Here is a 13,384-nt window from a genome sequence, read left to right as displayed (position 1 = left end):
GCCCCTTGTCAATAGGGCTGGCTGCAGAAGCAGCACCAGTGATGATGTTCCATAGGATTTTTAATGGGGTCTGGAGAGAAATGCAAAGCTTTGGTGTCTCTTGGGGCAAGTGGGAAAGGGCGCTTAGGAGGTAAGAAACAATCTATCAAAGGGGCGATTTCCCTCTCCCCTTCACAACAGCTGCTCCCTGGTTCTGAAAACTTTCCCAGCCAAGAACATCTGCTTTCTGTTGGAGCTGTGTTCTGCTTTCTCCTTGCTGAGCACCTGCCAACAGGTGATTTTCCTGGGTCTGCTTCCAGCGCTAGGAATCCCACTCCCTGGAAAGACACTCAGGCAGCAAGCTAGCTGTGGTTTCTATTTCTCTAAATCATGAGATGGGATAGTTTCAGGAATACCCCCCACCACGCGCCCACCACACACAAAAAGAATGGGGCAGGAACAGTGTTATCTGGGTCATTTTATTCTCATGGGCACACACCAGGAATCTGCTTTACCAGCGAGTCCATAAAGCCTGGTGCTTTATTTTGGCTTTAGGAAACCAGCTTCGTTCAAACCCTCAGCATCCAGCTGCTTGGGGGATGTTCTGTTCAGAGTCCGCACTCCCTGTGTGACCGCATTTGCTTCTGGACCACAGGGTGCGTTGGCGCTGGCTGATGGGGGGGGGGGGGGGGGGGGGGGGGGGGATATTGTGGACTACAGAGGAAAAACTGGATGGAGCAGGTTTGCCTTCAGCCCTGACGACAATGCTGTCTGAAAGGTAAGGGGCTGACTCTGCTCTCGGCGGGTCTCCCTGGAATCGGTGGGCGCCGATTCAGTCCCCAAGGGTCGGACTCTGCCATGGCAATCAGGAGCAAGTCCTCTGGAATCAGTGGGGGTGAAACGGGTGTAAGCTGGGGAGAAGGAGGGTCTGCGTCTGATCTCCGTGTAAATCAGAACTAACTCCCCTGAAATCCAGAGGCTTCTTGCTGTGAGAGCGGGCTCTTTGATCTCGGCAGAGGCTGGGCTGAAGGAGTTAATCCGGAGCGAGTAAACGGGTCGGGGGGAATGCTGGAGTTGACACTTAAACAGGAGAGGCGGGTCCTTCTGGCTCCTGATTGGCCTCCACTTCCATCCAAAACTTTTTTTTTTCCCTTTTTCACTTCTCCTCCTCCTGCTTCTCCGGGTCCCAGGGGAGGGGGAAGTGGAATAGTGCGAGATCAAAAATAAACCTCTTATGTCAAAGCAGGGGGAAGAAAGTATAAATACCGAGGAGTCGGCAGCCCGCTTTGGGGCTGCAAAGGCTTTGGAGGGGCTGCTCCAGGCGTGCTTGGCCAGAAGCGCCTGGGGAAGACAGGAGGGAAGCAAACTCTTAGAGAGAGTGAGAAGCCCCTTCCCCAAGCCCCCCTCCGCCTCAGCACTTTGCCCAAGCAGCCAGCTGACTGGCTGCTGCTGGGTGTTTGGCTTGCAAAGGTGCAGGGAGCCCCCAGCCCGGGCTCCGGAGGGAAGCGGAGTTTTCTCCATCTCTCCCGCTTGCTGGTAATTAAACCAGCCGGCGTTAACCTCTCCCTCTTCTACTGCATCTGGCTTCACGCCCCAGCGCCGGTCCCACGCCGGCTTGCGGAGCTCGCCCTGCCCTGCCCTGCCCTGCCGGGGGGCGGCACTTGGGTCTCCCGTCGCACTTGCCCGGTCCCACCATGCCCCTTTCCCGTCGGGAGCCGCCCGTGCCTGGCAGGCGGGCACCTGCCTGCCCCCTCCTGCTGCTGCTGCTGGTGCTGGGGGCCGCCCGGGCGCTGCCCAGCCCGCCCGGGGACTCCCAGGAGGTGGTGCCGGTGCGGATCCCAGACCCGCGGGGCGGAGAGCGGGTCTCCTTCAGCCTCTCCGCCTTCCGCCGGGACTTCGTGCTGCAGCTGGCCCCCGACGCCCGCTTCCTCGCCCCCGGGCTGACGATCCAGCGCCTGGGCCGGCGGGGCCCGCGGGCCGACGGCGGCGAGGCCGGGCTGCGGCGATGCTTCTACTCCGGGACCGTCAACTCGCAGCCCGGCTCGCTGGCGGCCGTGAGCCTGTGCCGGGGCATCCGCGGCTCCTTCCTGGTGGACGGGGACGAATACCTGGTCCAGCCCGCGGCCCCCGGGGGCGCCGAGCCGCTGCGGCAGCCGCACCGGCTCCAGAGGATGGGCCGGGGGGGCCCCGCGCCGCCCGCGCCCGGGAGCCAGCTGCCCCCGGGGGCCAGCCGCCGCGCCAAGCGCTTCGTGTCCGCGGCCCGCTTCGTGGAGACGCTGCTGGTGGCAGACGCGTCCATGGTCCAGTTCTACGGGGAAGAGCTGAAGGTAAGACGATGCTTCCCCCCCCCCGAGCCCCCTCCAGCACCTGGCAGGTCCCTCTCCACCCTCCACGCGTGTCTGCGCCGGTGGGACGCCCGCTGGATCAGCCCGGGCGCCCGTGGGACCTGACGCCCGTGGGAATGAGAGGGGGCAGCATCCAGCCCCTTGCGATGAGCATCTCTGGTTCCTGGGGCGGGGGGGACCTTCCCAATCAGAGATCCGGGGGTGAGCCCCACTGGGGAGCAGCCACGCTCAGGGGTCGCGCTGACTTCAGGGCGAGGAGCTGCCTCCCCAGGAACCCGACCCATTGTCTCCCCCTGGAGGGAGCGGAGCTTCCGAGGAGACCTGCCGTCTCAGCCCAGAAACCAAGCCCCAGGGTTAGCGCTGCGCTCCGGCTGCTCCCCACAAGGGCTAGAGGCTTCTCGGTCCTGTCTCCACACTTGCATCCACCCAGAAGAAATGCCCTGCGCTCAGGGGTGAGCCTGGGGGGTTCCGGTTTGGGAGCTGCTGGTGATTGTCCACGAGCTTGCTTTGCAAAGGCTCCGCGGCTTGTCCCTCTCTGGGTACCCTGAATGGGTGGCAGGGCGGGAGGGAGAGACCTGAATTCACCCTCTGGTGACCGCAGGCGTTTCTAAACATGGCCAGTGCCCTGGCTCCCAGGGCTGTTGTGACGCTTACCTGTATGGAAACATCCTATGATCAGACAAGTAATGGGCTGCTATAGAAATCGGTCTAAAAACCCGAGCACCTTTCTATAGGGTCTTGGCCCCACCTGGCTGAATTTTGTAGCAGGGATATATTTCTATGAGAGACTATAACATGGTCCCTCTTCCCCCCTCCAAACAAGTGCATTGTCTTCCATTAAATTCTCTGTGCTTTTGACATAAGGCTAGTTAACTAATGTCCCCAAAGTGCTTTCCGATCCTAAGTGTCACTGAAGTGTGAGTTTATGACATAGATATAAAATGAAAGAGAGGATTCTTGAAGGTGACCATAAGAACGGCCAGACTGGGTCAGACCAATGGTCCATCTAGCCCAGTGTCTTGTCTTCTGACAGTGACCAATGCCAGGTGCCCCAGAGGGAATGAACAGAACAGGGAATCATCAAGTGATCCATCCCCTGTTGCCCATTCCCAGCCCCGGTTATGCCTGGGCATCTACAGCATCTGTAAGGTGGGCTTTCAAACCTGTAATGAACATGATCACTTCCATGATCACATGATCCCTCACTGAGGTCCAGCTACATCCCAAGTGTAACACATTTTAAAACTCAGCTATTGTTAAGCAACGTTTATGCGTTCACACACACACAAATGACCATACGATGATCTGGGGTGTTTTAACCAGGCTAATCGTATTTTCCCTATCTGAGTCATTCAAAGATAGCTGCATGGGTTTTGATGAAGCTTTCAGAAAGTGTCTTGCACTCTCGAGCTGACAAATGGTGCCGTTTCAGCCTGAAAGGAAAACTCTGGAGACTGTTCTGAGCAGCTGAGTAGATGGATTTGCCCTCTGCCTTCACTGTAACAGCATTGTCACTAGCTGAGGCTAGTGCCTTTCATGTTGCTACAGAGCTAGCCGGGGAAGTAGGAAACGCAGTTGTAGCAGGAGGTGAAGGAAGTGTTTCTGGCCAACGGAGTGATCCGTGTCTGGGCCTGCATCTCACCAAGGAGAAAGTGCTACTTTTTCACCTGGGTCTGAGGACAGGGTTTGGAGGGGAGGGTTAGGGGAGAGGGGCAGAACTGTCCCTTGGATATATCGGGAAAGTGCTCTGCTGCAAAGGGGATTAACTGAATTGCCTCTTGGAGCTTTAGCACAGGGAGTAATGCAAGCCGCAGCTGAACAATGCACCAGCCTGCTTGGGGTTAGCCACCTGCTATCAGTTAGCGCAGACCCTCCCTGCACACGAACACACTCATGCCACAAGGCAAACGGACTGTTCCCCATGCTCCTGCCCTGGGAAACATTCTCTCTTCTATGGTAAAAGAGGTGTCCTTGGCCCAGTACAAGTCCAGGTCTCACGTGTCCATAGCATGATACCGATGGCACTGGTTGTCCCCTGTGTTCAGTCTGAATGGAGAGGCAAAGGACTGGGTGGGCTGGGGAGGCGGATCTCCCCTCTCACCCTCCAGCTCAGGACTGATGCTCTCTGGCAAGATGCATACCCTGCCAAGCCTGCTCTATGGACAGAGTGTCTGTCTCCAGGGCTGTCAGTCTGGGCCCCCGTCACCAGCACTGTCACTTGTAAAACCCTTGGCCTATAGTCTCTGCCCAAACCCAACTTCTATCTACCTTCCCAGCCATCAGATGCACCAGAAGCAGTTGTACAAGTGTAAGCATGAAATCCACCGGCTCTTGTATGGGGGCATATGGCACATTTTGACAGCAGAACACAATCTACCCCAGGAAATCCTTGCATAACTTCTATTAGTGTAATAATAACAGCAGTCCCTAGGTCTTATAGTGCTTTTTATCTGCAGATCTCAAAGATTTTTTGCAAGGGAGGTCAGTATCACTCTCCCCTTTTTTACAGATGGGGAAACTGAGGCACACAGCGGGACATGACTTGCCCAAGTGTAGGGGGAAAGGAGACCATGCCTCAAAGGCAAATATACCCCAGCCATCACTGGCACCAAGTGGAATCCACACCTCTCAGTGTATTACCCTGCCACCTGCTTGTGCAGGTATTTGCCGTTGTTTGGGTGGCATGTATTCTGTAGCAGAGGGTGGATCTGGCACTGAAGGCCAGACTGATTCTAGGTTTGTCATTGCGTGGTTTGAGTGACCCACTCGTGCTTGTAGGTACTAAAGTGACAGACGGTGCAAGAGACTGGCACCAGTGTCTTAAACAGTAAAGTCTGTAGGATAGCAGCAGTTGATACTAAATGGTGAATGGTCCCTAACCAGCCTCTGTGTGTGTACAGTGTGTGTGTGTACAGTGTGTGTGTGTACGTGTGTGTGTGTGTGTGTGTGTACACATACATACTGGGGAGCATGTGCAAGTGGAGGATGTGCAAGAGACGAGACAAGGCCTGACTGCAGTAGTTCTAGATACTGAGCTCAGATTAAAGCAATGGGATATTGGGGTGGGTAAATTTTAACCAGATGAAACCCATGTGCTGCATTTTGCCTGAAGTAAGCAAGCAGCCAGCAGGATTAAGGTGGGGTCTGACCCTTTCCCAAAGGCTCCCCCTCATGCGCTCCCCAGTGGGGCACATTCTCATTCCTGCTCTCTTCAGTTGAGACCTGATCACAGGTGCTGGAGGGAGGGCCTGCTGCACCCCCTGGCTGGAAGTGCTTTTCATCATATCCAGGGTTTACAGTTTAGTTCAATGGCTCTCAGCACCCCCACTATACAAATTGTTCCAGCACGCGTGGGCCTGATCCTGAGACGTGCTGAGCATTCCAACTCCCACTGACTTCAGTGGGACTTGAGGGTGCTCAGCAACCCTCCGGTTTTGGCCCTTGTTTCTTGTTGTTTATATAATACTCGTAGGGTGCTCAGTGCTGTAGAGATACACAAAGTCCCTGCCCCAAAGAGCTTACACTCAAAATAGCAGTAGATCAAGTCCTATTAGATGCAACATTGTGACCCAAATCCTAAGGTCCTAACTGGTTTACTCAGTTCTTCACCAGACAAAGTCAGTAAGAGTTTGGAATGCGAGAACCTGAGGTTTTGGGCCCATATCAAAAAACTTGGCCTTGGAGAAGAAAGTCACCCCACCATTGCATTTCCGGTCCCAGCCATTAGAGGGGCCATCAGTGCAGACCATAGTGGTAATAATGAGGTTTTGCATCTTCCATGTCCTATTTGTGCTTTCAAATGGTCACCAAGTGGCTTGAAAACAGCGGTAGGGTTTTCAGGATTTGTCCCCAGCTGGTTATTGAAGCTGCTCATAGCTGTCTACAGACACACTGATGAAATCAACAGATCTCTGACCGAATAACTGATCTTGCTGGGTTTATGTGATCGAGCTCTCACTAGGCAGCTCTCAATGGCACCCCGCCACTGAGCTGCACTTAGAACCGATGGGATGCTGACATGCCAAGGATGTAGCTATGGGACAAATCCAGAAGCCAGTTACTGTGGTTTAAAGGAACGTAATGCCACCTGAGGGCCATGTAAACAGGCTGCTTATCAGCCAAGAGATCCCAGGACAGTGTGTAAAAGGGTGGAGGGGCCTTCTCCCGATCCACTATTGGAAGTTACCAAGCTGTGTAGAGGGAAGGGAGCATAAACTTTAGGGTTTCTCAGGGGGAAAATGGAGTAACTCCATTTTCTGCAACTGAGGTTGGATTCTGGCTCATCATCTTTCACAAAAGCAAGATTGAACTGATTTCAGGGGAGTTCTTCAGGATTTAGAGGCGTAACTCAGAGGAGCATCTTGGGCAGGGAGTATCCTAGTAATCCTCATTCGGTTCCCCATCCTGCCCCACCCTCTTTCCCTTCCTACTGATTTCTCTGCTTAATCCCAAAAGGGGGAGGGGAGGGAAATATCATTTTCAAGGTGTTTATTTTGGGGGGGTGGGGAGGGTCAATTTTTTTTTCCTGGCTGAAAAAAAAGATTAAAAAAACCTGACATTTGAAAAAAAAATGCCAATCCATTCTAGTGCTGAGTTTACACACGCCAGGGCGGTTATTCAAAATGGCCCAACTCACCTGGTCTGTTTCGGCTTCTTGCGTGATCAGCGACAAGAGTTCTGAGTTTCAGCTGGCAATCCGGGAGGCGGGTCAGAATCCAGCTCACACTCCCTTAGCTGAACTGGCCCTGCTGAGCTGGTGGGAATGCACACTTGTTTGCATCAGTGGGAGCAGCACGTCTGAATGGAAGATGCATAACGAGCAAAACTTGTTGAGACAGAAGGGACCATATTTACATAGTTACTTTTCTTCCCGTAACAACACTTTCATGACCAAATATTTATTAAAGGTCAAAAGCATTGTTTATAGTAAGAAGCTATTTTCTTACATAAGCTGTAACAGACCAGGCGTGGGATATACCTAAGAGGAAATGGGGGAGTCAGAGCAGTGTAAGTTATAATCAATTTTATGCTGCTATTGAGGAAGTTCTATCAATGATTTGCTTCTATTCATTCCATTCCATTTGCTCCATCCTTCCTCAAGTAGCTCAGCTGTTAGCCTAACTCAGACAGCAAGGGTCTGATTCTGCTCCCTCTTCACACTGGTGTAAATCAGGAATAACTGTGCTGACATCAGTCGGGGAGGTGAGAGCAGAACCGGGCCCTAAGGCTTTCTGTTTCTCATCACTTCTCTGAATCAGATTATTCCAGTGGGCATTTGTTGTTGCACCTATGGGCATGTTCCTGAGAGGTGCTGAGCACTCTCCACTCAGAAGGCCTTGGGAGCGCTCAGACCTTCGCAAGAGGGTGTTAGTGATGAACGGTGCCTAGATTCTACAGTGATAAATGCAAATACCCGCGCTAGGCACACAATGCTCTGCACGTCTCCTCCAGAGACCCCACGGCACTTTACAAAGGTGGGTGAACATCATTAGCACCATAGAGCTTTTTTTTTTTTAACAGTTGAGGAAACTGAGGCATGGAAAGGACTCGGGCCTAATTATTTCAGAGATGCTGAGCACCCACAATTGCCGCTGACTTCTATGGGGCCTCGGGGTGTGGAGTTAGGCACCCAAAGCAAGGGGTGTGTTTGAAAATGGGGTCTCTTTGACTTGCTTAAGGCAGCACAGCCAGTCAGTGCCAGAGTCAGGGCTCAGATGCAAGTCTCCTGAGCAGCGTGCTCAGTTCACTTGAGAGTGACCTCAGCCCGCCTGGTAGGAGTAAGGGCTTTGGCTGTGGGCACAGTGTTGCCAACCCCAAGCATTCCACAATCATGAGTTTCATCTTAAAAATCATGAAATTTCAAACAATAATAAATGTTGGGTCCTTTTTCTTTGCCATCTGGTCTCTGAGCCTTCAGGGTGCACTGGGGTCATGTCTTCAAGCTTTTCTCTCTAACCACAAGGGCTAGACTCTTCCTTTGTTCTTGTCAAAGAAAACTGGGACTCTCTGGGTATCCCCTGACTCCAGCAGCTGGGGCTTGAAGAAAAAGCACCAAATATCATAAGACTCGTGATAAAATCAGCAGCTCTGAATAAGGCACAAGATCTACCATTGACTGTAGCGTTTCTTCCATACAGTTGGGGTCTGCGCTCGAGCTCTGTTGGGCCTGTTATAATCTGGGTCCTTTGAGAACAGCCAGTAGCTAAATTGCTGGACCGAGTTTGTGGAGCAAGGCTGTATTGCATCAGGTTACAGTCAAAGTCCATCTATTGCAGACAAGCAGGGCACAGCCTCCTACTTAGGCAAATTGTCCCTCAAAGTGACCTTGCAGGTGAGCTAAACCCAACCAGATCTTGCTGGTAAGTTGCTTCTAGCAGTTCTCGTCTACCAAGTGGCTATTCCAGCTCAGATGAATTTTCTGTGTCCCATAAAGTCCCAGGGTGAAATTTCCAAAGTCTCCTAGGGGACTGAGATGCACAGTTCCTGCTGATTCCAATGGGAACTAGATGTCTGAACCCCTAGGTGGTTTTGAAAATGTCACCCTGGGCTTCCATCTGGTGCAGGTGGACAGTCGCAGCTCTCCGAGGAGGAAACGGATATTTGCTTTGCTGCCTTTCTGCCACTCTGTGCTCTCTGGCCGGGACAGCAGATGGCTCCAGATGTGATTGAGATGGAGCTAAGATTGCCTTGTGGCAGCTCTCTCTTTCCCAGGCTTATGCCAGGATTTTTCACAGTTTGCACAATAGAGTTCAATTAATCCCTTGACAAAGGGAGCCAGCCCTCTTTATCTGATTTCTGGAGAAAGTGGGCATTCTGCAATCCATGGGGGCCATCTCTGAAGGTTCAATTAACATGGGCTGTTTCCGGCTGCTTTTCACTGCAGCCCTGGAGGAAGGCGAAGAGCAAGAGAAGTGGGTGGCTGAGCACATCAATGCATTGGCCTCTGCGCTCCAGGGCTCCTGGTTGGAGTTTATCTTGCACATGGAAGTGGGATAACTTTGGCAGCCTGAACTCTGGGTTCAAGAAGTCCAGGACAAGGTTGAGCAAGGAGCTTAAGAGGCATAATCCAGAGGGGGCCAATACATTCTCCCCCCCTCAATTTCTGCCCACTGGATGTGGGAATCTTCTCCACTTCTTTTCCTGAACTGCAGCATAATGTTAAACAGCTGCCACAGCTGACCCCAGAGGTGGCTGCTGGCAAAGTGACTGTTGATTATAAAGCACTTTGGTATGAAAGGCAAGTGTAAGAGATCATTGTTATTACTCTGCGTCTCATGCCTAAGGATCTGTGCATAACTCCCACATGCTGAGAAAACAACCTACCCTGGAATAATTACCGTGATGGCAAAAGGCTAAACAAACGTGACTGTGCGCCTGTCCAAAGCTCCATCAGAAAACAGACACTGCGTCATCTCTCCGATCTGGTGTGTCTAGCAGGTTAGAAGATGGGACGAGACATCAGGATTCCTGGGTTCTACTTCTGGGATGGAGCGTGTTCTTGTAGTGAGAGCAAGGAACTTTGGAGTCGGTGCGCCTGGGTTCTATTCCTAGCTCTGTCACTATCAAGCTGTGTCACCTTGGCCAAGTCACTTTAACCCTTCTGTGCCTCTGTTTGCCCACCTGTAAAATGGGGATAATGATATTTTTCTGACCTTGCAGCGATGGGCGGTGGGTCAGCTGATCAGGAAAGGGCAGTGGTGACTGAAATGCTGTCATCTCAAAGGAGAAGGAAAGCAGGTTGGATTCCAGGCCCAGCTGTACTGACGCTGAGCCACCTCCCCTAGGGCACTAGGTCAGGTTACGGGTGGGGGGTGTATGAAGAGCACATTCTGAGCAGAGGATAAGAACATCGGAGCATCCCCAACTCCTTAAGCATGGAACATTCAGCAAGGAGGGAAGGAAAGGAGAGTGGGAGGAAGAGAGAGAGAGTAGGAAAGGAGGGAGGAGAGACACAGCTGAGGAGGGGGGGAAAGAAAGGACTAGAAAGAGATGAAGGAAAGGAAAAGATGGGGCAGAGGAGGAAAGGGAAAGGGGAAAGCATGTGAAGGAACAAAGAAAAGAGGGAGGAGAGGAGCTGGAGAGAAAGAGGGCCGAGAGGAATATGAGCAGGGCAGCAAACAGGAGGACTGGCCAGGGTTCACTTTGCCTCCTGCCCCCGTACTGCCCACAACTTACTTTGGCTGCAGCCTGGCTTTGTGCTAGGAAATTCCTGGCTCGGCCATCAAACTGCCGAAGGAGGTGTTGCATGAGAGGCAGGAGCCAAGGCCCTGGCAGCAGCCCCAAGAGCTCCCAGAGACTTTGGTAAACATTGAGGAGGCTGCCCCACTCCCCACCCACCAGGGATTCCAGCTGGGGCTGGAACGTCCTCCTGGTTCCCACTAGCCCTTATCATAATGGAACAGGAGCTGATGCTGAGCCATCTCCCGAGGAGCTCCACTCCAGTCCCCTGGCTCAACGCTGCACGCACCAACCGATTAATGCACTGACAACCCAGCAGGGAGTGAGTTTTGCTTTGCAGCAGTAGGGACAAATGCTTGGGGAACTGGCTGCATAGTATCAAATCATTGCTTACTGCTTGGGGCGGGGGGCTTTTAAAGGTCCTTTTCAGAGCTCATCAGTCTTAAAAAACGACCACCTGTTTTCTTCCCGGGGCCTGTTTGCGTACAGAATGCCCTGCCCTTATTTCCCCTCCAATAAATGCTGTCTTCTAAGGAGAAAAATCGCAGCCAGTTAGGATGTTTGGCTTAAAAAGCGACCCTCCAGTAGCAAATCGCAGTGCGGGCCCTACAATAACACATCAAATTGTGGTGTGGGGGTTCTACAAAAATAACCCGACAGTAAAAAATCATGTTGAATGGATGCATGTCCTACTGAAACAAGTCTACAGCAACAGGGTGTGTGTGTGTGTGTGTGTGTGTGTGTGTGTGTGTGTGTGTGTGTGTGTGTGTGTGTGTGTGTGTGTGTGTGTGTGTGTGTGTGTGTGGTTTCATTCAGTTTTTTATCCTTCCCACCCAGACGATATTCAGAGGACAGTGCAGATTCAGATAAATAAGTGTGCAGAGAGGCGTTTTGCAAGACTCTTTAGTCACATGGAATCCTTAGATGTGATCAAATTAAACGTCGCCACTTACGTCCTTATCTCTCATCTTATCTCCTTCGCCCTGTGTTGTGCTGTACGCTAGTAGCAGTCTCATGATCTGTCCTGGTTCGTGCTTTTCATGTCAGTCAGCTGCAGAGCTGCTGGCCTGACCGATGGGGCACGTGGGTTCCTTGCTGGGAAGGCAGTTTGTTTGCTTTGTAACTCAGCTGAGCAGAAGCTGTTAATACTACCTGAGCATAAAAATACCTAATAATAATTAATATCTAGGCTTCCACAGTATGTCAGCTATAGATCTTCAAGCGCCTCATTAGGGATATTAAGAAACATCATTCCCAGAGGGAAACTGAGGCACCACTTAAGTTCCTAAGTCTGGTGTGTCTGCTACTGAGGGTCATTGAGTGGCATTTTCTGATGCGTTCCCCCGTCTGTTTCTCCTTCTGGGGGAATTGGATGGAATTTGGTTTTCTCGCAATAGCAATGAGCAGAGAATCACAACTCCACAACCACTACTAGGGAGGTGGAAAGTTTCCGTGGGCTTCATTAAACAGTGGAAACTTACCACTTTAGTCCAGTATGGGCCAAATCCTGCTGCATCTGCCCAGGCAGCTGTACCAATGCACTGGGTGAAAAGGAAGGATTCCTCTCCCTTTCCCCTGAGAATTTGATAATGATCCAGATTCGTCTCCCCAGATTGGAACCTGCCCCTCCAGTTTTAATTCTCGGTCAGATCCAGAACTGGAAAAGGACCAATTGTCTCGTGTTAGTTAAAGATGTGAGTGAAATCTCGAGAGCAGTTTTTTTGAGCAAGATGGCGGAAATCTCACAAGAACACTCCTGATCCCACAACTCCGTTCAAGGTGGCAAAAATTGGCTCACAAGATTTTTAACTTCATCAGATCTGATCTCCTCAGCCTTGATTCCACCCTTTTCCTAAATCTAACCCTGCTTCCTCAGCAGCAGGGACACCACGAAGGCGAATCCATGGAGATCCAACGACAGAGAGAGGCTAAATCTCACCCTGGATGTTCTTCATTAATACAGAGGCCCCTAGGGCTAGGGGTGGCAGAAAGGAAGGTGGACAAGCAGGATCAAACAACTTTAAATGTTGTCTTCGGCTGAGAAAGCACAATGATCGGCCTCTGCAGAACCCCTCAGATTCCAACGTATTTCTGAACTGGCTCTGCTGGTCAAATGTACATTCTGCAGGTGACTTGCTTCTCTCCCAAGAGCAGCCAGGTTCCTATCACGGGCCAGCTGAACCCGTTGCTTGCATGCTGAAACAGAATGCGCTGCCCAGGCCGAGCGCTGGTATAAATAGACACCAGATGGTGGAACAAGTGAATTTGACCTTTTAATCTTCACTAAATAGCTATTTGTTCAGTTCACTTTCCATCTTTGCCTTCCAGTTCTTTTCTATGTTTGCAGATACAGGCAGGAAATAAGAATTTAACCCAAGCCCCACTGTGCCATCTGCCAAACCAGCTTACCCCACCACAGCGTGCTCCTGTATCCTGCATCTTTGGACCAGAAAAGATCTCATAGCACTCTTTGCAAGAATTGAGCTGTAAACCCAGGTGTCTGGGCCATTTCAATATAGGTAATTATTTTCAGACCCTTCAAAATTCTCATTCTGGTTCCAGTCTCCCTTGTTACCTCATCCCCCCCAAAGCATTGCTATATTCTACTAAGCAGTGACCATATTCCACCCCAGAGACAGCTGCATTTCAGTGGTGGGTGATGTGAACCCCTGGATAGTTTGCATATGCGTTCAAGTGCTTCGGGGAGCCTTCTGTTTTAAATTAGAGGCTATTATGCCAATTTCAACCCCAGTCTTGTGAAATATGGAGTCCTCTTCAGATGCATTATTCCACAGCTTTGTGGCCTTTTTATCAGGGTGCCCATTTTGACTTTACCTTGAGGCAGAGACAAAGAATTCCCACATTTCCCCTGGAACAATAAC

At 51.5% G+C, this 13,384-nt stretch overlaps 1 protein-coding gene across 1 annotated transcript in view; it reads left to right on the top strand.

The window, feature by feature from the left end:
• Window positions 1-947: 947 nt before the first annotated feature.
• ADAMTS8 (ADAM metallopeptidase with thrombospondin type 1 motif 8) overlaps window positions 948-13,384 on the top strand; it is a 31,847-nt gene continuing 19,410 nt past the window's right edge. The window contains exon 1 of the mRNA XM_007068594.4: window positions 948-2,306. Within this exon, the coding sequence (XP_007068656.3) occupies window positions 1,674-2,306 (633 nt within the window). The 5' untranslated portion in view covers window positions 948-1,673. The remainder of the gene's footprint in view (window positions 2,307-13,384) is intronic.

This window comes from Chelonia mydas, chromosome 22 (assembly GCF_015237465.2).
Source record: "Chelonia mydas isolate rCheMyd1 chromosome 22, rCheMyd1.pri.v2, whole genome shotgun sequence".
Classification (NCBI taxonomy): domain Eukaryota; kingdom Metazoa; phylum Chordata; order Testudines; family Cheloniidae; genus Chelonia; species Chelonia mydas.
The sequence above is the reverse complement of the archived record's forward strand: the minus strand, read 5'-3'. Positions and strand labels throughout refer to the sequence as shown.